This window comes from Alligator sinensis, unplaced genomic scaffold (genome assembly GCF_000455745.1).
Source record: "Alligator sinensis unplaced genomic scaffold, ASM45574v1 scaffold444_1, whole genome shotgun sequence".
NCBI lineage: Eukaryota > Metazoa > Chordata > Crocodylia > Alligatoridae > Alligator > Alligator sinensis.
Window position 1 is genome coordinate 3294062 of NW_005841886.1, and position 25282 is coordinate 3319343.

Genomic DNA, 25282 nt, shown 5'->3' on the forward strand with positions numbered 1-25282 from the left:
CACACCTGCCTGGTGGGGCTGCACCAAGTTCATGTTGATTTCTGCTGCTGCTCCGCACTATCCATCTGTCCCGTGCCTGGCCAGCAAGACTGATCCAAGCCCACACTGGCTTCTGCTGCTCCCACCTCACCTGCCTATCCCATGCCTACCCAGTGGGGCTTTGTGAGCAGCCAAGCTCCTTTACCCCCACCATCCACATGCTCCCCTGCCCAGCCATGCACAAGCAGGACCAGAGTAAGCTGCAGGCAGAGCCCTGCTCCCCTCAAAGCTACAGCTTCCCCATCTCTACCTGCTGCCTTGAGCACTGCAGCAGGGACAGGAGGAGTTGTTGCTGGAGGCCTAGGCAGCCTGGCAGTTCCCCGGGCAGTGGCAGCAGCAGCCCTGCCCAGAAACTGTGCCTGGCATCAGGGGAGGCTGGGAGCGCAGCACAGGCTGCCCTAGGCGGGGGGGGGCAGGACTCGGCTCCATGCAGAGGGTACCAGGGGCAGCTCCTGATTGGGCCAGATGCAATTAATTGGTGGGTGCCTGCCTGTGAGCCAGATCTGGCCTGTGGGCTGCATTTTGCCCACCCATGGCTTAGTCATCACTTACAGCAGAGTACCAGAGACCAGTAATTTGAGTCGGTACTTAAAAATCCTATATTCATAGGATTAGCCACAATCATCTAACAGTTTAAAACAGACTTTTCTTATTTGTTTTAGATTGAAAGTCTTGCTTAAATTTGTGTAGCAAAGCATGTTTGCTGACATAAAGCAATAAAAACGTGACTATTTTTCTTTGTTTAGAAACTGCCCTCAGTTCCCTGGACATGTGACCTCCTTTGACTATCCCCAAGACCTGTTTTTTCTTCTTAATCTTTTCAAACCTCTGAAAGAGGGTGTAGTATATGGGAGGAGCTTATTAGTCTTTGAGTCTGCATCAAGGTTTCCCAGTGGGTGGGATCAAGGTCACAGAATTAAATCAAGTGTTATCAACCAGGCCAAGCTTTGTTTATTCCAGACTTTCACTAATCGTGTCGCCCCCCCCCCCCCCCAAAAAAAAAAAAAAAAAAACCCCACGATCTTCTGCCCCCCCCCCCCCCCCCCCAAAAAAAAAAAAAAAAGCTACTCCTGAGTTATCTAATAGATAAACAGAGGCTGAGTACATCTCTTGAACTTTTGTTTTCACGAGATCTAGAGAAACTCATGAAGATATGACACTTTGTCAGCATCCAGATTTGAACTGGTAGTGTTTTCCAACTTTCACTTTCAATCCAACCATCTTGGGCACCTTTTACACTGGGAGTGGGGTTTCTTTGACAGTTTTTTCAGAGGACCAAAGCTACCAAGCACCTCAGGATGGAAAAAAGAATTAAAATTTGGGGCAAATAGGCATATATAGATGAGTGTTTAACTCACTGCAACCCTGCTCCTTAGATTCTTTGTCCTCTTATTTCAGTTTCTCTGGACCATTTGATTTCAGGCTGAGAAGTCAGATGATGTAATAACCTTGGTAAAAGGATGTTAATTTAGCTTTTAAAACACTGTGGTTGCCATCTGCTGGTCCCCAAGAGGCCTGCAGCCTTGAGCTTGCTGAAGAAAAAGCGTGGGTGGGATGAAGTTGTATTGCAATCTAACACAGCCAAAATTCATAGCAGTGCAGTGAAAGCATGGTAAATCAAATATCCTGTGTACAATTAAGCCAGGTTTTAATTAAAATAAATTAAAAACTGAAACCTGAAAAAGAATGTGTTGCATCCAAAAACTTGTCTATCCCAAGTATTGTTAGTCTAATAAAAGACATCGCCCACAAAAATCCTTGCCTTTTTGCATTTTTTTAAATGTAAGTAAATCTCTAGGTCCATCATTAGAATAAACTGGAAAGTGATCTGGAAGAGGGGAGAATAAGTAAAGAAAATGCATCACATCCACAAAGTTAATGATATCAGTATATTGTATTTGTTGACTATCTCTTCAAAGGACATTTTTTCCTTTGCTGTTTTACATGGGGCCAGCCTTTATGAACATCTATATTGAGTGTTGATGGTTCAGCAGCTGCCAGCACATCATAGCCTCCAGTGCTTCGTAGGAAGCAGGCTCTGGTTTACCCATCGTAACTGTCAGGATATTTTGAACACTGCTCTAGAAGCTTTTCCCTGGGACCTAAGTTCCTGCTATTAATAAACTTCAGCCTACTGCCAGCTGGCTCTGTCCTGCTGTCCAACCTGCTCTTGCACCATATGTGTTTGCCCTTGCCCTCTGGGGTCAGGTTGGCAGCTATGGTTGAAGCTTCTGTGTCCAGTCACAGGGGTGGTGTAATTTTAAAGGAGGTTCAGGCAAAGGCATTTGAGGTTCAAATGCTGCTTGAAATGTTTTGCCTAGTAATTACGGTCTCAAATTATTGAACATTCAAATAGCTTTGGTTGTCCTGTAGGGTCTGGGGGAGGGACTCATCTGCTTCAAAGTCCCAGGAAATTACGTGTAGCTCCAGTCACTAGCATGAAATTTGCTGGAGGAGCAGCCATGTCAGTAGGGGCTGTATTTGCCCCTCAGGTACAGACCAGGGGTGGGGAGGGAACAGATGGTAGAAAAAGCTGGGCACGATGGGGTGAACTCCTATTCCCATTGCTCTTAGCTGGCACCAGCTAGATTTTAGAGCAGTGGTTCTCAACTGAGGCGAGAAAAAATGTTATGGAGGGGTGCTTTGAGGCTAAAAGATTCAGAAACCACTGCCTTGGAGACTTAATACAAAGCAGTGGCATGCAGGAAGCTCCAGATATCATATTTTTTTGGCAGTCAGATGACAGTATGAGGCTATAAGCAGCTGTTCACAAAGACAAGGCCATTCTTCTGGGATTCCAGGGCCAGAGTGTGGTGATGATTCTGGTGTGCTATTCAGAGAGGGTCAGCTCTGGTCTCTCAGTAAGTCTAACTGGTCCGTCTCAGGAAGGCACTGAATTACCACATTAGTGTTCCCTGTGTAGTAGTACCTCCTCAACTTTAGTGCCTCCAAGACGAGCTAACATGGGCTTTGTGGGAGAAGCAGATTGGGGAAGAGCAGCAGTCTGTGGAAATGGTGTGAGCTGAGACAGTGGGCCCAGATATATGTATATGATTGCGGGAGCAAAATGTGTTTTCAGTCAGATGTTTGGGGGGGGGTGCGCGTATGCATGTGCATGCACGCACAGCTGTATGTACTCAAGGACTGTGCTGAGCATAGGGTAAAGTAGGTTTGTACATCTCTGCCCATAGAATAATGGCACCCTTCTTAATAGGTAAGTACTCCTGATTTAGAGATGTGGTAAGTGTTTGAGACCCTGCCTGGTAGCAGAGCTGAGGGATAGGCCCCCTTTTCCCCACAGGGCTGGGTTGAGCCCAGTCATGCTGCCTGCCCTTTCCCCTCCTGCAGGGCTGCATTGGGCCCAAGACATGTTTCCTCTTTCCCCATGGTGCTGGGTTGGACTTGGGCCTGCCTCCTTTTCCCTGTTGTCCCCTCCCTCCACGTGGCCCAAAGCTGGGTTGGAACCACCCTCTGGCCTGAAGTCAGACCAGGTTCTGCTCATCCATCCTAGAGGAAAAAGGTTAGGCACAACTGGCCTAAAGAATTGGTGTCTGGCTCTTCTGGTGACCGTTCGTATATGAAATAACTTCCCTAAGTTGTTTCGTTTTGAGAGGGAGGTAAAGATATCTGAAAAAGATTCCATCGTCTGCTTTGACCCTGAATTGAGGATGTCAAGTTTTGTCGTCTTCCCTTCCTGGCGGGACAGGGAGCTCGTGGAGGGGGACCTCTTTCGTTGGAGCAGCAAGTGTATCACCTTAGCACTGCAGGAAGGGAATTTTCAGCTTGGACATACAAGCACAAGGGGACACTTCCCTTGGAAGGTGCTATATTCCCCAAAATGGCAACCTTTCCCTGAAAACACCTTGGGATTTTTAATTGATATACCATCCCTTACCACTCATTCCTTATTGAGGGAGTATGCTCTGTGAGCTTGAATTGTAGCATGTGTTGATTGTTCTGAGTGTGTTGTTACTTTGTACCCGTCTGCAGATGTGCCGACAAGCCTGCACTTCCAGAGTATGCTGAAATCCCAGTGGCAGAATAAGCCCTATGAGAAGATTAAACCTCCCAAAAAGCTGTCACTGAAGCATAGAGCCCCCATGCCAACCAGCAGTTTGTCTGACCCAGCTCGTAAGGACCGCCACAAGCTGGTCAATTCCTTCTTCACTACAGCCAGTAAGTGTCTATCCTTTCTGGGTTTTTTCCTTGACTTTTGCCTGGTGATTTACAGCCAATCCTGCCAGTGTCCTGTACTTCTACAATCAGGGCAAAAAGTGGACATTTGCCTCTGTTAGGTTAAGCTACAGATGGGGCATGCTGCTATGGTAATAGGACATGTTGCTATGTATGCTATCCCAAGACTTGGGTTGGAGGTGATGTGTGCGCAGATGTGAATCAAGCTGGGCCTGAACGCTAAGAGGTAAGAGGTGCAACATGCTCGTTCTGAGACTTCCCAGCCACACAGTTCACAGTTGCCATGGAAGGGTTAGGGATTCCCCTGGCAGGGTTAGGAGCTGCACTGCTTTAGTAAGTATGTCTGCCTGGAGCCGTGACCCTTCTGGATCTTTGATGTCAGCCATTTTTACGTGAGTCTCCTGTGCAAACAGAAAGAGAGGTGAAAACAGACATTTCATAGCTCCTTTTCTGTTCCCCTCCTCAGAGCGCTCACATCACAAAATCCTACCAGACAAGGCATACAGGCAACCCTTAGACGATTTAATGGCCATGTCCAAGGCCGAGAGAGCGCCAGAGCGCTCACTTATCCAGCCTCCTGCACATGACACAAACCGATTGTGGGACTACTCATCTGAGAGAAGCGAAGGTAGGCTCCCATAGCCAGGTCTCTTGGGGGAGCTTGGGCTTGGCTGCATTTCCATCCCCTACCTCTTTCAACTTTGGAGAAGCAATGCACTGCTTCTGGGAGTGAAAGGCGCCTTGTCTCACCACTGCAGCAATCTCTATACGCTCTAACTGCTTATTCCCTCAGGGCCTGTAAAGCTAGCATCCACAGTCGGAAGAAGCTTCTATTTCGTGCAGAATGGTCCCTTGACACTGGTCCCTTCTCAGGAGATGAGACCCCTTTTGACTAATGTTATCTGTTTTTCTCCTTGCTCTGTAGTGTTGAAGCATCACACGGATGTTGGAGGCCCAAGCTACTTATCAGCGGCTACAACCCCAACGCCTCACAGCCCCATTGTGCGGCAGTTGTCCACCTCCTCTGAAAGTTCTGCTCCTGCCAGCGCAAGTTCACAAGGCACCTCTGTAAGTACTTGGCCCAGACCTGGATATGCTTCGAGAGAGGTTGCTGAGCTGCACCTTACTGTGAGGATGGCTAAACTGTAATCCTGGTTCCTTGAGCTGCTTCCTAAGCAAGGCAAAGGCATTATTCTTTTGCATTGCTTAGTAGTTCTGTTGCCTGTGCTGGAACCACAAGTTTGGTTGTGGGCGGGCAGTGTAGCTGACTGCTAATCCATTTTGGAGTTCTAGGAGGGAGTGCCAGCCCTAGTAAGATTCCCAAAGTGGCACTGCTTGTTTGAACTTCCAACTAATGCAACAGTTGCAGATTCTATATAGTATTCAGTATTTCTCCTCAGTCAGCTAACATTTTCAGAGTTGTGTAGAGCAGGCTTCAGCCATCTGGTCTTAGTCTGGGTCCCAGTCCCTTCCAGTGTGGGAGAGCCTTGTAACGTTCATGATCAAGCGTGACGGGAGAGGCACCCAACTGAGCATCCTCAGTATGCTGATGACATCACAATGGTACTTTCATTTACAGCACTCTTCATAGACGGGTGTTTCACAAGTGGGCAGTGTTAGATGTGAAATGGGAATGGAGATGCCAACTCATGGAGGGGACACTTTGTTACTGATTCACTGTATGAACTAGAGTAGAAGCAGGATTCCCAGGTGTCTGCTTCCCCTGTGCCATATTGGCTAGACTGTAGCAGCCCATGTACCCCATGTTGTCTTGTGATCTTTGAGCTTCACAAAAGCATTTAAGTGATGTAGGGATCCATATTCAAGAACCCTTGAAAGAAGTAGTCACTCTAACACGATGGTATCCACCCTTGCAAGTTCTGAAATCCTATTGGCAGTACTTTGTGATTGACAGTATTGAATGCTTCTCAACTATTAGGCAATATTAGCATGGATACCAGTCCATTACCCTTAGAGCAGCTTCTGCATTTAGCAGCTTCAGCATCATGACCTGATCTAAAGCCTGATTTAAAGTGGGCCAGAGACCCTGAGAATGTGAGGAGGTGGGACCTAGACTTTTCTTCACCTCCTGTTCTCATGTCCAGGCAGGAGGTTCTAAAACAGATCGTAGTTAGCTGGACAGTTAGACCCAGATTGTGCTTCACCTATTGGACAGAAAAGCAGGATCCTGTTCCACCTTGCTCTTACTCCTGAAAAAGTTACCCCCCTACTTTTGTCTTAATCTGAAGACTAAGGACAGAATCCTGTTTCATTTGACACACTCAAATGGGCTTTTGTTTACTGAGCAGCATGACTGCCATTTTTGGCACTGAAAAGCAGTTTGCAATCTTATTTGGCTTGCTGTGGGATATGCAAGTATCCAAGCATGCTCAGTAGGCTGAGCTCTGGCCAGGCAGGTAGCAGTGCTGTGCACACAGGCAAGTTTAAGTTCTGACGTTGTAGCCAGGCAAAAACCCAAGGCATTTTTTTAAGCTAAATGGCTAATGGTTAGGCCATTCACTTAAGGGTCACACAAGTGGAAGAAGCAAGGTCTGGGGAAGAATTGCAAGATCCATGCCCTCTTGACAGTCATAAAAGAGAGTTTTGACATGATTTCACCTTGCCTAGTTTTCTACCAAGAAAAAACCCCTAAAAAACAAACAGCTTGATTCCTGATCCTAACGTAGGATTAGATTACTTCATAAAGTTTTCTCCAATCTCCCTGCTACTGCTGCATTGTTTCCTACGATATAATCTCAAATTGCCTTTACCAGTAAAACGAATTAATATCTTATGATGACTTCTTGGCTTCATTTGGGAGACTATTCCTGGATCTAGATCTTCTCATTGCTTGCCAGGTCACATTATCATGTTTGCTTTTTGGCAGCCCCCAGGTAATACGATTCCATGACTGCACAATCTTAAATTTCTGTCTTAAAAACAAAAAACCTAGCAGTCAAGATTATAACTGTTAATTTAAATTTCCTTCACAATCATGTTTTCTTGCAGAGATGTTATAACTATAGAGGTGTGAACTGCCCTATTTAGTCTCAGTGAAATTACTTATTTTCACAATTAAAATATTAAGTTAATTGCTTATCACTTCTTTTACAGAAACATACAGGGACCAGGCTTAACCTCCCAAACTGCTTTCCAGGACTTCAGAAAGCAAAAGCCTAAATGGCACTTAACCCTTACTTATTCCTTCTGGTGGTAGTTCTTTTTTGCTTTCCCGTTAGGCTTTGTTCTAGAAACCATAGGATTCTCTGTGTGCTGTTGCTATTAGTTGAGCTAACTACAACATTTACTACATTCTACCATACTTTGATACAGGAAGTGCGCTAAAAGTAGATGGAGCAAAGAATATAATTTGGGAAACAAGTTCTGCTTGGGTTGGATTGGGATCAAGATAGTACCTAGGGAGAGAAAGTACCCATTAACTTGTTAGCTGATAGCCTTTTATCTATAATTTACTGAGCTGGTTTCTCTGCTCTTCTTGCTTCCAAAAGGATTTTTTTGGTTAGAAACAAATGACCTGAGCAGTCTTCTATACGGCATTAGTCAGACCGCAGTTGGAGTACTGCACCCGGTTTTGGGTGCCATACTTCAAGAGGGATGTTGATAGACTCGAGAGGGTCCAGAGGAGGGCCACTCGTATGGTTAGGAGCTTACAGGACAAGCCCTGTGAGGAGAGACTGAGGGACCTGGACCTCTTCAGCCTCCGCAAGAGAAGGCCAAGAGGTGATCTTGTGGCTGCCTACAAATTTATTAGGGGGCGCAGCAAGGTATTGGAGATGCTCTGTTCACCAGGACACCTCTTGGGATAACAAGGAACAATGGTCACAAACTGACAGCGGATTTAGGCTAGGTATCAGGAAAAACTTCTTCACAGTAAGGGTGGCTAAAATTTGGAATGGGCTTCCAAGGGAAGTGGTGCTGTCCCCTACTTTGGGGGTCTTTAAGAGAAAGCTGGATAGACACTAGCTGGGGTCATCTGACCCCACCAATCTTTCCTGCCCCGATAGGGGGCGGGCTCGATCCCTTCTGACCCTAGCATCTATGAATCTTGGATGCTGTTATGATTTTCTTTGTTACTTGGGATGATAGAGCAGCTATAAAGTTGCTCAGGACAAAGAGAGAATTAATAGCAGAAGTTCTTCATCAGATTTGCCGCCTCATGTTAGCTCTTGATGACAGCATGCCCCAAAATTCTGGGAATCGCTATGAGCTAACTAACAAAGAAGCCCAGTGGAAAAAAATCTGAGTTTTGGGAGAGGTAGATTACTTTACCTGTATGTGACAGATTGCCCTATTTCTTCCCTGTCAGTTTTTTTCACCAGTTAGTATGCAAACAGTCCTTAATCTGATTTGAAATTCTGTTTTCCAGACTGCATGGTTTTAGCATGCTATATATTTAAAGTTTGCTTATCAGCATCTCTGTCTTCTGAGTATGTCCATTAGAAATGGACATCTTGCCATCTATGAAGCTCTAAAGCTGCAGAGGGGCAAGGATTGCTGCGGGTGCTTTCTTTGAGTGGACTTAACTACGTGGTTGGGATAGACTAGCTTTTGAATGCAGTGCATTCTTCTTCAAAAGCTTGTCTTAAGTCTGTCCCAGCCATGCTGTTAATCCAATAAAAAGATACCACCCACAAAAATTTTTGTTTCTTGCATATTTCCTGGGCTATCACAGCTACCACATCAGTTCAACCTTCCCAAAGTTGCAAAGCTTTTCATTTTGAAACTTAACGATCTAAAGGGGCAGAGGACGCCTAGGAAAAAATAATCCTCTATCCAGTCAGGAAACACGTATTTGCATGCGTTCTGTTATGGGTCAGTATGTCAGTATTATTTCATACTCCAATACTGATCTTTAAGGAGGAAATGATAGAAACCACCTGATTGTCGCAAGACCTTTTTAGCAAATTGTGAGGCAGGATTTTGTCTTGTAGATAACAGGTTTTTGACCTATTTTATCAGTCTTGTAAATCTCATTAATCAGCTGCTTGCATTTCTTCCACACATTTCCTTTAAATATATCAAAACATGTTACTTGGCTGTTAATGGTTTGTAGGTCCATTGTAATTACAGTTACGTATGTGATTTTATAGTAAAAACCATGTGTTCTCTAGTGTGTGGGATAGGGAAGATGGATAAAAGGGTAACTTTTAAATATCTTCATATTGAAGTTGAGCTAAGCGTTTTTTGAACTCGGTCTTTATCAATCCTGTCACTATGGAGGAGTCGGCACGTGTAAGTCCTTGCCTGTGATATAGCAAATGCCACTGTCTAGAGCAGTGTTTCTCAACCTGTGGGTCGCAGCCCAAAAGCAAGACTACATGAAAGGGTTGCAAACAAACTTTAAAAATGGATCAGCAAATGTTCCAAATGGATTCTCCTTTAAAGGAGAAAAATGTGGGAAACCGTGGCTTTTCCCTTGCAGGCTGGCAGAGTTGCAATCTGCAAGGGGCTGCTTGGGACCTCCCTCATCCCACAAATCCCCCTGCCCCACACACTGGGGAGCCAGGGGGCGGCAGGCCGGAAGTGAGGGCCCTTGGGTTGGGACTGGCCATCAGTGTTTACTAATGGGTCCAAAAGGTTGAGAACCACTGGTCTAGAGCAGGGGTTATCAGCCCAGGGTATACTTACCCCCAGGGGTACTTGGGAAGGCCCTAGGGGGTATGTGCTGGCAGGCGGGGATAAAGCGCCACACTGCCACCTCCCAGGAGCAGGACCTACTACTTGTAACAGTATTTATTTGTTGTACAGACTTCTGCATTTTACTGTTGTTACTTACTGTGGCATGTGTTGAGAGACTGAATGAACTAAGGGACCTGAACTCCCAGACCCCAAAGGCAGCCCCACTACTTACTGGGGAGGTACTCTGGGGAATGCTGGGGAGGTTTAAATTTGTGCGGCCTCTGCTGTTTCATGTCCGCAAACCAGAGGACAGTCTTGCTCCTTGCACTAGCCCAGCATCTAATTTAAGAAACTTTGGTTGCCAAAATGATGGGAACTCATTAGTGGAGGTTTCTGATCAGCTTGGAGGCTCATTCCCTTTCCTTACCTTCTTTTGGTTTTTTGGTCTTGCAGCAGCCAAGGAGGAGGAGAGGTGAAAGCTCATTTGATATTAATAACATTGTCATCCCAATGTCTGTTGCTGCAACAACTCGTGTGGAGAAACTGCAGTACAAAGAGATCCTCACACCAAGGTATGTCACCAGGCTTATTTCCCAGCCTCCACACCTTTTGCTCCTTTTTCACACTTCTACAGTGAAAAATGCAACATCAGAAATGCATGGGTCCAAAAACTTAGTGCCTACTGGAGTGCTCTGAATGGTTGCTAGTGCTGGTCAGGTAAACTATTTTCCACTTCCATGAGTGGCAAAAAATGACTTATTTTGCGATATTTTCTAATCTATATCCTCTTCTCTATATTAATATTAGAATGCTTAGGGAATGTTAAGGAATATTATGCAAGGAGCTCCAGCTCTTGAAGACCAACTTCCCAGCCTGATGTTAATTGTGTAATCTAAATATTTTTGTTTAATTTTGAAGCTGCAGTCCTCACTGAGTCAGAGGTCTTGGCTTCTTTTCCCAGAGCAGCATATGTGGCTGGCAAGTGTTTTACATGCCTAGGGTGGTGACCTAATGTATGCAGTGCTGGAGGAGGGCAGTTGCCCCAGGCCAACACCAGCTAAAGGCAAAGCACTTATCCTTGTGTAAATAGGAACAGCAGTGTAAAGCCAAACTTCAGCTGCTTTTTGCTCGGTATAGCTATTGAAGATGACTCCTGAGCATCTATAAATAGTGTCACTTCACCGAAGGAAGTGATGTTAGCTATTACATCAGCCACCTGTCAGACTGGAAACCAAATCAAGTATTTTTAAGAAAAAAGCTGTAAAGTAAAACTAACTCAGCCATGTTAGTTCATCCTGAATGCCTTGTTGTGTATATTTTGGAACAAAACAGTAATCTTAAATTAAGTATGCAACTAAACCACAGGAATAGAGCATATTTCATGTGGATTTGCAGCTGAGTTTGTTGGAAACTTTTATTTCCTGGCTGTCTCAAAGTTGTATTTTAATGGTTTATTAACAGACTCTCAGTTAATTTTCCTGACCTTTTGTTAACAGAGGATTTGGAGGTGTCTTGTATTTTAATCCTATTAGTATTGAAATGGTGCAGGTTAGGCTTTGTAGCTCACACTATGTTGAAGTGAAAGGCTCTGCAGTTTCGCTGAAATATAGTTTATCTATTGTATTCACATCTGTACAGTGGGGGGTGAGGGGAGAAACATAATTTTGAAGCCTATAATAGGCAAAATACAATCAAATGCAGCAGAAAAATTTTATGAGAACCTAAAATCAGAGGTTTTTTTAGTTTTTTAATTGTTGTTGGTCATCTTTGCCCCAACAATAATATTACAAGACATTTTCTACATTCCAGTGTAAACACTATTTAAACAAGTAAAATATTCCTCCTTGGTGCTTGTGAGGGCAAGTTTGTACAAAAATTTTGAAGCACTGTGCGCCAATGTGTGACGGTTTGAGCGAGTGGAACCAGAAGTGAAGTAGTAGCCCTTAAATTGTACGACTTGAGTGAAGCTCAGGAAGTGAGCAAGCGGCAGATATGACGAACAGTAAATTGGTGCTTTGGATGCTTGGTGTTGGTAGCACGGGGGGAGCGCTTTGTTTGTTGTTGTGCCTAACCAGGAGGCGAAAGCAGTTCTAGGATGATTTTACACTATTTTAGTGAAACATTTACACAGTCTCTCCTGGAAATTGTTACACTAACAGCATGTCCTCCTCATCTCCAGCTGGGTAGGAAGTGGCTTTTCTCTTCCTCTTCTCCGGCTCTCCATTTGTTTTTCAACATCTCTTCATCCCGGCCTCTCCTTCCCTGGTGCCAACTAACCTCCTGTCCTGGTGTGGTGGGGGAGAGGAATCTGTTGCTGGACAGGAGAAGAAAGGAAGAGCTGCAGCAATTGCACTGTTTTCTTTACCCCGTGCAGGCTTTGCTGGCTACAGCACCACAGGAGCCAACCAGTGCAACCAGGAACTAGACAGGGGAACAGAAGGACTTGGTCCAGACCAGCATTAATTGGGAAGGAGCAGAGGAGGAAGCTCAAATGAAAAGTTTTAATTTCTCCACTCCTAAACCCCAGGAAAGGCAGACAGTTGACGGACAAGTGGTAGGAAGAAACATTGGGAGAGGAGATGCCATTTCTTTCAGGGCCCTTCTCTTCGGTTCCATTGGTGGTCCTGCGGGTGCCTAATAAGCATAGCCAAGCCATTTCGTACTCTTGTGAACTAAGCAGTTCAGCATGAGAAGTGCAGAATCTGTTAAGCCTTTGAAACTAGGGGGAGGTTCAGTAGACAAAATGTAGCTACTTGAATTGGAGCTTGGCACCAAGGTAGGGACTTGCCATTTCAAATTGTTGACTCTTCTAGACTGCTGCTTATTAGACAGCAAATTAGCATGTGTATGGGGTATGTTACACGGACTACAAGTAAAAATTATTTACATTTGAAAGCTTGTCTAACTGTATCCCAACTATGCAGTTGGTCCAATAAAAGATATCAGCCAAAGAAATCCTTACTTTTTGCATAATTCCTGGACTGTCACAGCTGCAGCATCACTCTAACAGTGCCATGAACTACAGGGAAATGTTACAGACTTGTCTATGCTTCCCCAAGACTGAATGACATGGTTTTTAATGGTGTGTTTCAGCTGGCGTGAAGTGGATATCAGTGCTCTAAAAGTGAACTCGGATGAAGACAATGAGGAGGTAATGATGGATGCTTTGTTTCCTTATTAACTTGGGAGACTTCTCCCTTCTGGGGATGGAGTTAGCAGTTGTTCTGTAACTTGCATGTGCGTGGGGAAATGCTCCCTGGGAGAATAAAATGCTGGGAAAGCAGATCAAAAAGGGCTTCAGCAGAGAGGGTTGGGGCCTCCTTTTCATGTGTCCATGTGTGGGGGTGGGTGAGTAGGAAGTATCAGGCCTGGGCATGGCAGAGACCATGCTGGTGTCTCTAGCCAGTCCCTCCTTTTTCTGCAAGCAAGTGCTGATACGGCTTAGGAAGGCTGAGAGAGCTGCTGCAGTACCAGGTGCTAGTGTTGTTGGCTGCATACCAGATGCAGCCAAGGTCTGGCTTCTTTCTGGAGGTGCTCTTGGACAGGAGGCCCTTTGCCTTAAAGAGACAGAGTTTGTTAAAAAGGAAAGTTTGAATTCTGTCGTCATACCAATGTAAGTTAAACTGATGTGCCTAGTTTGAAGCCCCTACATTAATGTTCTCATTATGAAATAAGAGCTACTTTTTTTGGGTTGGCTTAAACTCTTTCCCGCTTGATAATGTAAACAGGAAAAAAGCATCTGAATGGGAGATTATTCCTCTGTAAAGATGTTTTAAATACTCTGTAACTAATACCAGCAGGCAGGCTGCTCATGTAAAAAGGATCTGATGCTGACTTGCAATCCCTTTTCAGATCGAGGACCTGTCTGACTCGGCCTTTGCTGCTCTGCATGCCAAGTGTGAAGAGATGGAGCGGGCAAGGTGGCTGTGGAGCACCAGCATGCCCCCTCAGCGACGAGGCAGCAGGTATGGCTAGTGCTGCGCTTTCTCTGCACTTGCACACGCATTGGTGTTGCTGGTGTTCCCAGCACTTGGATTCCACCCTTGGATGGAGACTCCTTCTCTTTGTTGCGTTTTGGGCATTGGGATGGGAAGGCTCTGTGTACACTATAGAGATGTGTAACTCATCTCTCTACAGAGAGGGGGCATATAGGGAGAAGAGCATAGAAACTGAGCACTTTGCTAGGTTAACTGCAAAGGTCTGGAGCAGAGGTTCCCCAGAAGGGCTGAGAAATGTTGGGCATGTGGGAAAAGACAGCCCTGCAGTAGAGAGATCCAGATGATGGAACTGATAAGCCAGCAGTTAGAGAAGATGCTGCATGTGGTGTTGGTTTTGTCTAGTAAATGTACACGTGTCTGGTGTTTGAGCTTTCGTGCCTGGATGCTAGACTGACTTAAAGCCAGAGATCTATATGGGACTTGAAAGGGCCCCAGCTCAGAAAATCACTGCCTTTTGTTGTCTGTTCTGTTTGCTAAGCCCATGTAACTTTTTTTCAGTTTCTCAAAGCAAATATCTGTTTCTCCCTTTCTAAAAGAAGGTGGTTGTGACCAGGTCAGCAGCCCTCTGGCTTCTGAGAGCTGCAGAGGTACCATTGCAAGGGTAGAGCCCTCTGCATTTCTGAGAGAGAATAAAGCAGCAATTCCCAGCCAGGGTGCTGCAAAACCCTGGGGTGCCTTGACGTCCTTTCAGGTGTGTCGTAGTGCTGCACAATGTTAGCACTGTTAGGTGTGCAAGCACAATTCACAAGATAAACCTAGAGATTTCAAATAAGAATCATCCGTCTGAATCCCTTTGATTTTTGGTATATACTTTTGGGATTGAGTGACCAGTATCTTCATCTATGAGAGGGAAAACCACTGGTAACATTAGAATTTTTTCACTATTTTCCATCACACATCAAACATTTTACTTGCATTTTTTGACCACTATTGTGCGCAGCAGCAGTTGTTTGTGGGCAGCTCAGTAAAAACATGTCTAGGTTTTTCCCCTGATTTGCTACAGCCGTTGTAGACCATAGTAAACTATATATTGGTGGTTCTGGCCTCGTAAGTGCTGCTCTGCATATGTTGATGTTCAGTTTCATCTGCTCCGATGTTGTCCGTTCTCCATCTTGACTAAATACCTCTGAACATTTGTAGCCTGTTTCTAAAGGGTGCTTTGAGTCTGGCAAGGGTTGAGCCATTGGGATAAAGTCCCTGATAATGATCCAACTTTTTGCTCAGGTCTTGGCAAGCTGTCCCACATCTGCAGATTTTTGCCACTTTGTTGCAAATGCAGATATTTAACAATGGGCTCTGTATGGAGCTTTCTGGTGTCCTGCAGTTAACCCTTTGCTGTGAGGCCAATTGTCCACTTCCTACTTTTGACTTTTCTCATAACCAGTTTTATGACCTGTGATGGTACTTGATCTCTCATCCTGAGACAACTTAATTTCTTTGGAAGTCTCTTATATATAAAAGAATAACATCAAAGGCTTTTTAAAAATCCAAGTCAATATTGTCAAACAGTTCTTATTGACACGTTCAGGGAAATCTGATAAATGTAATAACAAGCATGACTTTGCACTGGTTAGAACCTGTTGCGATAATCCAGATGGCTTATTTAAACTATCATTTTAACCAGTTTACCAGACATAAAAATAAGTCTCTCTGCTCTGTAATTCCCCAGGTAAACTAGTATTTTTAAGACACTGGGGTGTAACATTAATTTTCTTCCACTCCATAGAGATTTAACAAGATTGCATAGGCTTTGAAAAGCTCAACTATCTCCTCCTTGTGCTCCTTCAAAGAATGCTTATGCATACTGTCTGCGCCTAGTGACTTGTTGCTCTTCGGTTCATCAGTTAGTTTCAGTACCTCATGTTTTGTGCCTCCAGCTCTGATAATACTTCACCTTTACTACAGCAGAGTAAAACCCACAGTAGAGCATGTAAAACATTCCCTGCAGTGAACTGTACTGCAAATAAATTCCCTTAGCTTCTTTGTAATGTTGTGCTCTTCCTTAATTAATCCAGCTGACTTGCTGATGAATCTTGTGATCTTTCTGCTGGTGATGCACCTAACAATTTCCTAATAGTTTTCTTTTTTGCTTGTTTTTTACTCTTAGATTCGCCTAATTGTCTTTGTATGTATTAGCTGCCATAGTCTTTGTTCCTTTTATGGGCATCAGTAGGCTTGGAGTTGCATGTTCTGAAGAAAACATAACTCAGACAGTCTCTTGAACTTTTCCGCTTTAACCACGTACTGACTTACCGTGTACTTTCCCACTTCCCGTATTTGTTTAGAGGTTTGCCGAAGCTAAGGGGTCTGAATACCTTCATTTTTTATTTTACTCTCTCAGCTTGGGGAGGGAGGGGGGTGTTTGTTTGTTTTACTCCCCTCTTTCTAATATTTGGGTGTTTTTGTACCTTTTCGCCCCAAGGAATATTGAATTTAATTATTTGGTCACTCTGTCTCGACTTTGGTTGCTTTGAACCACATCTTTTGTGTGCCAGCATACGTGGTGATACGAAAATAATACACGAAGCTGATTTTAAGTATCTGAGTACCTGGGAAGGGACTATTGTCATGGTTAATTATATAGCGTAATAGGCTTGTGTTTCACAAAAACATGCCGCAAGACCTCTGCCGCGACTCTGGGAGGTGGCATGGCAGAAAGGCACTTGGGGAAGCTGACTTGAGCAGCAGGGAGATGAGGTTTGTGCAGATCTTAAAAATCCAAGACTAGCGCCACATTACAATCTTTTCAATGCGTCTTTATTTCAGGTCTTACAGATCTACAGATGGACGGACAACCCCTCAGCTGGGTAATCCCTCTACTCCCCAGCCAGCATCCCCTGATGTGGGCAGCTGCCACTCCCACTCGGAGTTTTCCCACACACACTCTCCGCGCAGTCCCATCAGCCCTGAGCTTCTGTCTGCCCCCCTGACCCCACTGTCCCGAGACTCCATGCGGCTCTTGTCCAGCGAGGACACCCGTTGCTCCACACCCGAGGCTGGCTTTGATGAGCTGGTGAGTACTTTTGGATTTGTCTCCTCCAGTCGATGAGAGGGTCCAGACATACACGCACTACTAAGGGGCTGTTGTTCTTGCAGTGGTTGCAGATTTGTAATGGCAAATGTGGAATCCAAGAATTTAATCTTCTCTTGATTCATTATGGACAGCTGCTTGGGAAAAATTGCAGTAGCTTGTTCAGCTGGACTGAAGAAAAAGTCCATTTTCATTCACCTTGGACAGGCACCATCCTGACTGCTAGGGTCCTTTGGGTGTCTGTCTGCAATGAAAGTACCCGAAGATCCCCCTCAAATGCTGTGGCAAGAAATTTAGATTAAGTTAATGGTTAACCCAGTGCAGTTTAACAGCGTTAGTTGTTGGCCAGGACTGCCACGCCTCAGGAGTGAATGGGCAGGGGACAAGCCTCTTGTGGGGTATCTTAAAGCACGCAGAGTTCATGCGAAAAGTGCTCCTGAGTGTGCATATTTTGGAGCTACCAAGTGAACAGCCCTCTTCTTTCTGTAGGCTGTACAACCCTGGGAGCGACGCACCTTCCCGCTCTCCTACAACCCCAAGACAGAGTGCGAGGACCAATCCGATCCCCAGGACCGGTCGTCGCGTTGCACCCGGCGCACGTCAGGCAGCAAGTCGTCCCGGGAGATGGACAGCACTCCCCCCTTGTCCACCTTCGCCAGCCTCAAGAGTCGGAACCCAGTCGCAGCCCCGGCAGCAGCAGCGGTGGCAGCAGCAGCAGTTCAGCGACCAGCGCATAGATAGAGACAGACGGGAAGGAATAAGCAAAACCCACACACGCAACTAACTCTTGGCATTAAAGCTTCCGAAATCTGCGTTTGATATTCAAACATCCTGCTGGGAATTTTCACAGTTTTTAGTGAATTTAAGGAGTTTAGAAACTGTTTTGTTTTTTTGTTTTTGTTTCTTTTTTTCCATGTTTCCTTGTCACACAGATGAGCCCCAGGTTCCTCCCAGCCAAGGGAAGCCTTGGGAGGGGAGCAGCCCGCCAGACACCCTTTCTGCCCCACCCCCACTTAGGTGTATAATTCTAGAGCACAGGATGTAGCTGACTAGCAGATTATGGGGATTGATTTCTCAAGCAAAAGGGTGTTTTTCCTTCTACCCTCTGCCCGCTACCCCCTCCCTGAAAGGTTTAGTGGAGTGAAATTAGTGGTGAAAAGTGATGTCTTTGGAATGCAGCCTCCTTCACTAGCTGTCTCCTTATGTGCAGAGCAGAGATCTGACAGCCCCTGAGCCCCCACCCTCCCACATCACCTCCTGGTTGTTTTTGTTCCCCCGGGTTGTAATTCCAGGTATTCATAGGAGTGATTCTGACCCCACTAAGGCTGCCTGTTGCATTAGTGTACTGATTTTCAGCTCTTCCTTTCCCCCATCCTTGCTTTCAGAACTTCTGTTCCTTTTGTAGAGAACAAGCGTCCCTGTCAGCTGGGGAAAGGAAGGTCCTTCTCAGCCGCTTCACGCACAGCTCCTTGTGGGGGAGTGGGATTTTGGAAGCAGTCCTGTTCCATTTACATCATGTCTTTTCCCTGTTCACAACCCAGGGTAATGAGTCCAGCCCGGTGCATTCTTGTGCTGCAGTGGGAGCAGACCTTACACAATGCACTTAAGGACTCATGTTGGGATCTGACTTTCTGCTGGCACTAGTAAGAGTTTCAGCTGGGTAATGCAGATCTTTTACCACTTCTCTTTTCCTTTATGTCCCTGTCTCCACCTCCTTTCCCTCCACCCCACCCATACACCTTGAAAGTTTCAGGCCATATTAACTGCCACCACTTCTGTTAACTATTAGTACTGCTCAGAAACCATCCTGAGTTGCAGTGGTCAGGAAGATGGGTCCTGTTGCCATGCCTGGGCCTTGCCCTGGGAATACTATAGGGTTGCAGTGCATAGGCCGCTTAGTTCTGTTTCCTTGCCGCTGGGTTGGCCTCTTCAAAGAAGCCCAGAAGATTAAGGCGGCAGCAGCATTGTGTCCTGCTCATCTGCCAGCTCTGTCCTTGTACAGGTGCTCAGTGCTTGCTTAGGAAAGAAATAGGACTTATTTTTCACCACTGCTCAATTCCACTTCCACACATTTTGAAAACAGATGTTTAGTCAGTTTCATTTTGGAGGGCTCTTGTCTCTCAGCAGCCACCAGGCTTGACAAGTGTCTTCTTTTCAAGTAATACCACCACCACTGCCCCCACCTCTTTGCTGCCCCCGGTGACTCCTGGATCCCACACACCGTTTCCATCTGTAACGTTTTTCTGATCCTGACGGTGTGGCTATGGTTCCTGTCCTGTTGTTAGCATTGTGCCTGTCTTACGTATAATCACATCACCAAAAAAGGAAAAAAAAATACAAAGGACATAATTTTTTTTTCCATTTTGTAATCGTAAAGAAATAGTAGCTAAACTGCTTAATGGTTGGGGTTTTCACAATTTTCAACATTATCTAGTGTTTTTTGGTTCTGTTCTAGTTTAAAGGATTTGTCATCGTTTCTTTAAAAAAAAAAAAAAAAAACAATGCTACCATATCCCTCTGCATAAGTGCTTTTCTATTTATAAGGTTGAAAATTCTGAATAACCCTTTTAGCATTATAAAAAAAAAACCACAAAAAACACCTTGTATTTTGTAAATATTTTCTTTTCCTGCTTTGAGCTGTGTAATGTCCTTGTTATATAGAAATGCTTTTCTTCCGAGAAGCTGATCTTTGTTAATGTCTTGATTCTGTTGGCAAAGCACAAATGTGCTTATAAAAAAAAGAGAAAAGATTAAAAAAATATAAAAAAGTTAGAACATTCTCTGCAAGCTCCTGGCTCTGTGCTCTCTGTTGTGGGGCTCCCAAACCAGCACGCAAGGCGAAGCGGGGTGGGGTGGGGATGTGGCTGCACTCTGCTTGGAGGGGGATGGGCAGTGCCTCCAGTACTGCACCTGGGACTAAGCTGGTATTGTAGCTTGGGTTCCCAGTGATGTCCTAAGGAGTTTTCTGTGTGCAGAAGGTTCCTGTAACTTAAGAAAATCAAATTGCAGCCTCTTGGACAAGAGATGTTGGAGCTGGATGCTGGTCCGAGGGCAGCGAGGCTTTTGCTTACACTCCTATGGCGTTTCATAACCTGTCACTATTATTACCACAGCATGACTTCATTGCTAAGCAGCCTTTTGAGAGAGGGGCCTCTCCAGTTTCCTCAACTAGTGAGGGGCTTGGCTTTGAAGCCAAAATACTGTTTTCTGGAGGTGAGCATTAAAGTACCCTTTGATTCTCTCCTCTTGTCTTAGAAGTCTGATTGTAAGCCAGTGATTCTTAACCAGGGAGATGGGTTATCCTGGGGTGCCACAAGATCCTTTGAAGGCTGTTACAGGAAGTGTGAGGAGTTAAGCAGATAAGTGCAGGCTCTCCCTGCCTTGTCTCTCTGTAAGGAGGTATAAGCGCTGTAATACATTCATATTTGAATGTTATGGAGATGGGCCTGAGTTGGAAAATGATGTCACCAGTGCAAGTAGAGCACAGGGCTGTTGGTAGGGTGGGATGGCTGCCCAGTGACTAGTTGGGTGTGGAGGAGATGGCCCCCCTCTGTATTGCTGATGCTTTCCAAATGATAGACACCAACCTGGCCTGAAGTAGAATGTGCGAGCTCCGTTCCATGTACGGGTCAGAAGGGCAGACCTGCTCACCTGGCCAAGGGTGCTCCCTAAAGCACTGTTTCCTTAAGGGGAACTGGAACCAGGGTGTCTCCTACTGGTGCTTTGTTGTAATGCAGGACCTGTTAACAGGCTTCAGCATCACTGGATATAGTTGGGAGTTTAGGGCACCTTCCTCTGGGCCTTACTCTGAAATCCCAGCCTTCATTTTTGTGTCCCTCTGTCAGGTTTGTACTAGTCTCATTTTACAGATTGGGAAGTGGGCTATAGGGTGGTCACATGATGTCATTGATGGTCTGAGAGCGTGGGTTTCCCCACTCCAGGACCCTCGCTTTAACCATCCTGATGCTGTTCCCTGAAGCTCTGCTTCCTGACAGGCAACATCAGGCTTCAGGTTCCACCTTTCCTCTTGCTGCAGGGGAGTGTGAATGACGCCAGGGCAATACCGCAGCTGCAGCTTTTCGCTTCTCCATCCCACAGACGGAGGAGGACAGCTAATGCTGCAGCTCGGGTTTCATGGTGATGTCAGTGTTCACCAGGCCTGCAACAAAGGCAAGGGCAGCCAGTCTGGAGAGGTCTCACTTGTGTAATATAACAGGTGGTGAGTGGGGGGGGAGGAGGGAGAGAGGAGACCGCTGGCAGCCTCTGGAGAGGGTGGGGAAGAGGTTCTGTGTCTCCTTTGAACTTTTTTGACAAGGCAGGGCAGACTGGCACCTTAGAGCAGTGATTCCCAACCCTGGGGGCTGGGGCTGTGCTGTGCAATAGTGGGTGTGCAAGAACCTACAGCTGTGCTATGGGCTTTCACAGGTCTTTGTAGCAAAGGAATTGCTCTATTATTTTTCTGTAGTCAAGCAATAAGTGACAGCTATGAGCTGGCTGGCATCTTCTGAGGAAGGCCTTGGAGACTAACACGCACAGCAACACATGAGCTCTTGTTTGGCATTGGAGCATTTCCCAGTTGGGGAGGGGAAAGAAAGACTTTGGAAGTAATTTGCAGCTGCTGAAGCTCACGACTGCAAATGAAAAGCCCTGAGAGATCAGCTCTTCCCCAGACCCCAACAACGACAGACTTAATCCAAAGGGCTATTAGTTTCATAGTTTCCAGGGTCGGAAGGGACCTGAGGAGATCATCTAGTCCGACCCCCTGCCATGGCAGGAAAGAGTACTGGGGGCAAAAGACCCCAGCAAGATGGTCATCTAACCTCCTCTTAAAAAACCCCAGGCTGGGAGGCTGCCCCCCCTCACTTGGGTGAAATAGTGCCTCCTAATGTCTAGCCTGAAACTACACTCCGCTAGCTTGTGTCCGTTGTTTCTTGTAACTCCCGGGAGTGCTCGGGGGAACAGGGACTCCCCCAATGCCTGCTGGTCCCCCTTGACTAGTTTGTAGACTGCCACTAGATCCCCTTTCAGCCTCCTCTTTTGGAGGCTGAACAGGTTCAGAGTCCCTCAGCCTCTCCTCATAGGGCCTGCCCTACTGTCCCCAGATTATGTGGATGGCCCTCCTTTGGACCCTCTCCATATTGGCCACATTCCTCCTGAAGTGTGGCGCCCAGAACTGGATGCAGTACTCCAGCTGCGGCCTGACCAGTGTCACACAGAGGGGGAGGATCACCTCCTTGGACCTGCTTGAGATGCATCTGTGGATGCACGACAAGGTGTGGTTGGCCTTCCTGACAATGATGACTCCAAGATCCTGTATTGTAAGCTAACTGGTCCCATTCATCCAGAGAAGCCAGCTGTGGTAGATTTGATGGCCCCCATTTGCCTTTGCTGCAGAAAATTGTCAAGGCTGGAGCTATACACAGACGTCACCAGAGAAGAACAAGTTGCAACTTCCTCCTGTTGCAGTAGTGGGATAGTGAGTGTTGTCCAGATAGCTGAAGCCAGACAGTTTATTGCAGCAAAGTAGGTGTAGCAGCTCAAAGAGCTTCTGTTCCATTCCCTATTCAAAGCTCTTCATTATTGCAATGGCCTCAAGGGGTGCTTAGAGCTCAAATATTTGTCCGGTTTAAAGTGCAGTATCTGGCTTACCGCAAAAGCTTGTCTTGTAAATACACTCAGACCTCATGCCTCTTGAATTGCCCTTAACAGCTGGATGCTTCTGTGCCTCTAACGTGGCTGAATCCTCACATATGAGGGGAGAAGGGGGAAGGAGATGGTGAAATGTTTTGCTTGTGATTTAGACACTGTTGGGGCTCCAACAGTTAGTTCCAGGCTGTTTGCCACTAGGTGCAGGACCTAAAGGTGGGGTTTATTGAACAGTGCCAGGCAGAGCCTACATTGTTTGTTGTAGACAAGGCCCTAAGTTCCCATTTCGAGACAGAGGCCCTGTGCTCTGCAGGTAGGGCTGTGGAGACATGCAGGAAATTGCAATGCCAGGGGGGAGTGGTGCACACGTGTTTTAAATTGTGGCATGTTCATAGCTGGAGGCTGAGTTGTATGGTATTCTCTGGCGGGAATGTTGAATTTGAGGGGCAGTAGCATGAGCTTAATGTGAACTTGTGACAGCTGCCTGGTGAACACAGCCTGCTTGCAGTAGGGATATTCCTTAGGCTTTGTCTACAGTCCATTGTAAATGCTCCCTCTTGGACTGGGCCATAGCACCAACTCCAGGTCTTTGGTGTAGAATTCCTGTGCATATAAGTGATTGCAATAGTGCATGAGGTATGGCAGAGACCCTAGGCCCCACCTCGACTCGTACGCCTTCCAAGATGGGCTGCGTAGCATTTCCCTTCTGCCATCTGACAAACAGAGGAACCACGGCAGCATTTTATTGTAGTAATGACTTTATTTCCAAATTCACTTTTACGGCATCAGTGTAAACCAGTTGTTAAAACACACAATTCACTATGGACATTCACAGACAGGAAGCTAAGCTAGGATGGTCATACTGAGATCACACCCTCCCACCCCCTCACCCCATAAATTTAAAGGGAATCATGGGATTGCAAACACCATAATTGTCATTTGACACTTCAAATTTATGTAACAAGCATATTTTGAGTTCAGAAACATGATTTGAGTCATAGTGCCAATTTTAACCCTTTTCAGACCAAGACAGGTAGTGGGGGGCAGGGGGGTGGGGAATTGGTCAGCTAGTCCCATGTCACTGGGCTAGCACCATCTCTTACAGAAAGATTAATTTACCAGAAAACTGCAGGCCTTGGACTAAGTTCTGGGTAGGCAATGCCTAGAAAATGTGCATGTGTGATGGGCTGGGAGGGGATGACAACTGGAACCAGTCACTCTGCTGCAGGAGAGGGGGTGCTAAGATGTGATTGAATAGGGGATCCTGATGCTAGCAGGAGAGGAAGCTGGACAGGCTGGGATCAGCAGCTGCAAAGGAAGGAGGAGACTGGCCACAGGCTGTAGTGGGGAAGTGGGGGGCACTTGGTAAGAGCTCAGTGCATGTGCTGCTAAGAGTTGAATTCATCCAAGGATGAGGGGTAGTGTCTGCCAGTAATTCCTCATAGCACCAAGCGCAGGGGCCTAGCCAGGCTCTGGGGGGGTTGGTGTGGCAAGGAACATCCTAGCAGGCGCATCCAAGACTGCAGCTTGGCTCATCTAAGACCATATTAGACCAGTCTTCAGTGGAGGCAGAAAAGGGTTAAAAGGGGTAACTTGTGTGTCCTAGGTAAAATGAATTAATGAAAGAACCATTGAACATCATAGCTGTTCCTAACATCCTACAATGATACAGAGTCACAGACTTTAAATACAGATTCTTACAATCAGAGAGTCAATTGAAGTGAACTTTTGACACTGGATGTGGGCTTTCAAGTGAGCCTCGTCCTGGCCTGTTATCCAGCCTCTCTAATAAACTTATAAAGCAACCCTTGCTGCATTCCCACTGAAGGCAAAGAGTAAATGTGGAGACCCTGCTGAAAAGAGAGATGTTGGCCAAGAGAGACCCCCTGACCTGCTACCCCCAAACCCCTTCACCCACCTCCATTTTTTCCCTTGCCTAAAGAGGAGTTAATTTGTAGCCTTACCTGGCTGCCACTCCACCCATCACTGGCTGCACTAGCAGGCAGTCCTCAGGCTCTCCCTCTGGCTGCAGTGTGGCAGCACAGGGACCTGAGGGTGCATCCAGGCTGTGCACGTGTGGAGGGGGAATAGGGGCTACATAAGCAGCACTGGGGTGGGGGTGCATGTTGCATGGGCACAAGTAGACAGGGCATGGCCCAGTAGCCCATGACTCACCTGGTGCAGCCCCCAATGGAGTTAGAAGTTGAACAGCCCTGGTCTAAAGGGAAGAGTTTAGCTATTAGGACATGGAGCCTTCACCTGCTCCTAAAAAATGTGCTGTTTTGTTCCCAACTTGCTGATCAGAACAAGCAAACAAGAAAGAGAGAACCCTTCTGGACATGAGCCATCTGTTAAGGCACAGGAAGTCTCAGCTTAACATATGCAACAGATATGACAGATCACTGCCCTCTCCCAGCCCAGGCAGCACTAGGATCAAATCAGCTACTCCTGCTGCAATCACGATCGTGCTCTCCTGCAACCTCAGATTCTGCTGCTCCATCACACCCATGTGACATAGCTCATCCTAAGGAGCAGGGGCCTACTGGCCCATGCTTGCTGCAGAGGATGTAGCTGAGAACATAAAGGACTAAAGCTGCTGTCCCAAAGGAAGCTTCAGTAGGTAATACCCAATCCTAGGTGGGGCACTACAGCCAAGTGCTAGCACCAACCCCTCCCACCCCCACCATCACACTTCCCTTCTTGCCCACCTTCTTGAACATCCTACCTCTGCCTG

General features: G+C 46.2%; 1 protein-coding gene across 5 annotated transcripts in view; it reads left to right on the top strand.

Moving 5' to 3' along the window:
- KANSL1 (KAT8 regulatory NSL complex subunit 1) overlaps positions 1 to 19689 on the top strand; it is a 168096-nt gene extending 148407 nt beyond the window's left edge. For 3 of the 5 annotated variants that reach the window (XM_025196881.1, XM_025196882.1, XM_006017845.3), the window contains 8 exons: positions 4030 to 4215; positions 4700 to 4861; positions 5159 to 5301; positions 10327 to 10445; positions 12967 to 13024; positions 13726 to 13838; positions 16638 to 16884; positions 17392 to 19689. In XM_025196881.1, the coding sequence (XP_025052666.1) occupies positions 4030 to 4215; positions 4700 to 4861; positions 5159 to 5301; positions 10327 to 10445; positions 12967 to 13024; positions 13726 to 13838; positions 16638 to 16884; positions 17392 to 17643 (1280 nt within the window). In that variant the 3' untranslated portion in view covers positions 17644 to 19689. The remainder of the gene's footprint in view (positions 1 to 4029; positions 4216 to 4699; positions 4862 to 5158; positions 5302 to 10326; positions 10446 to 12966; positions 13025 to 13725; positions 13839 to 16637; positions 16885 to 17391) is intronic. The other 2 variants (XM_025196883.1, XM_025196884.1) reach the window with 1 other exon arrangement.
- The last annotated feature ends 5593 nt before the right edge of the window (positions 19690 to 25282 follow it).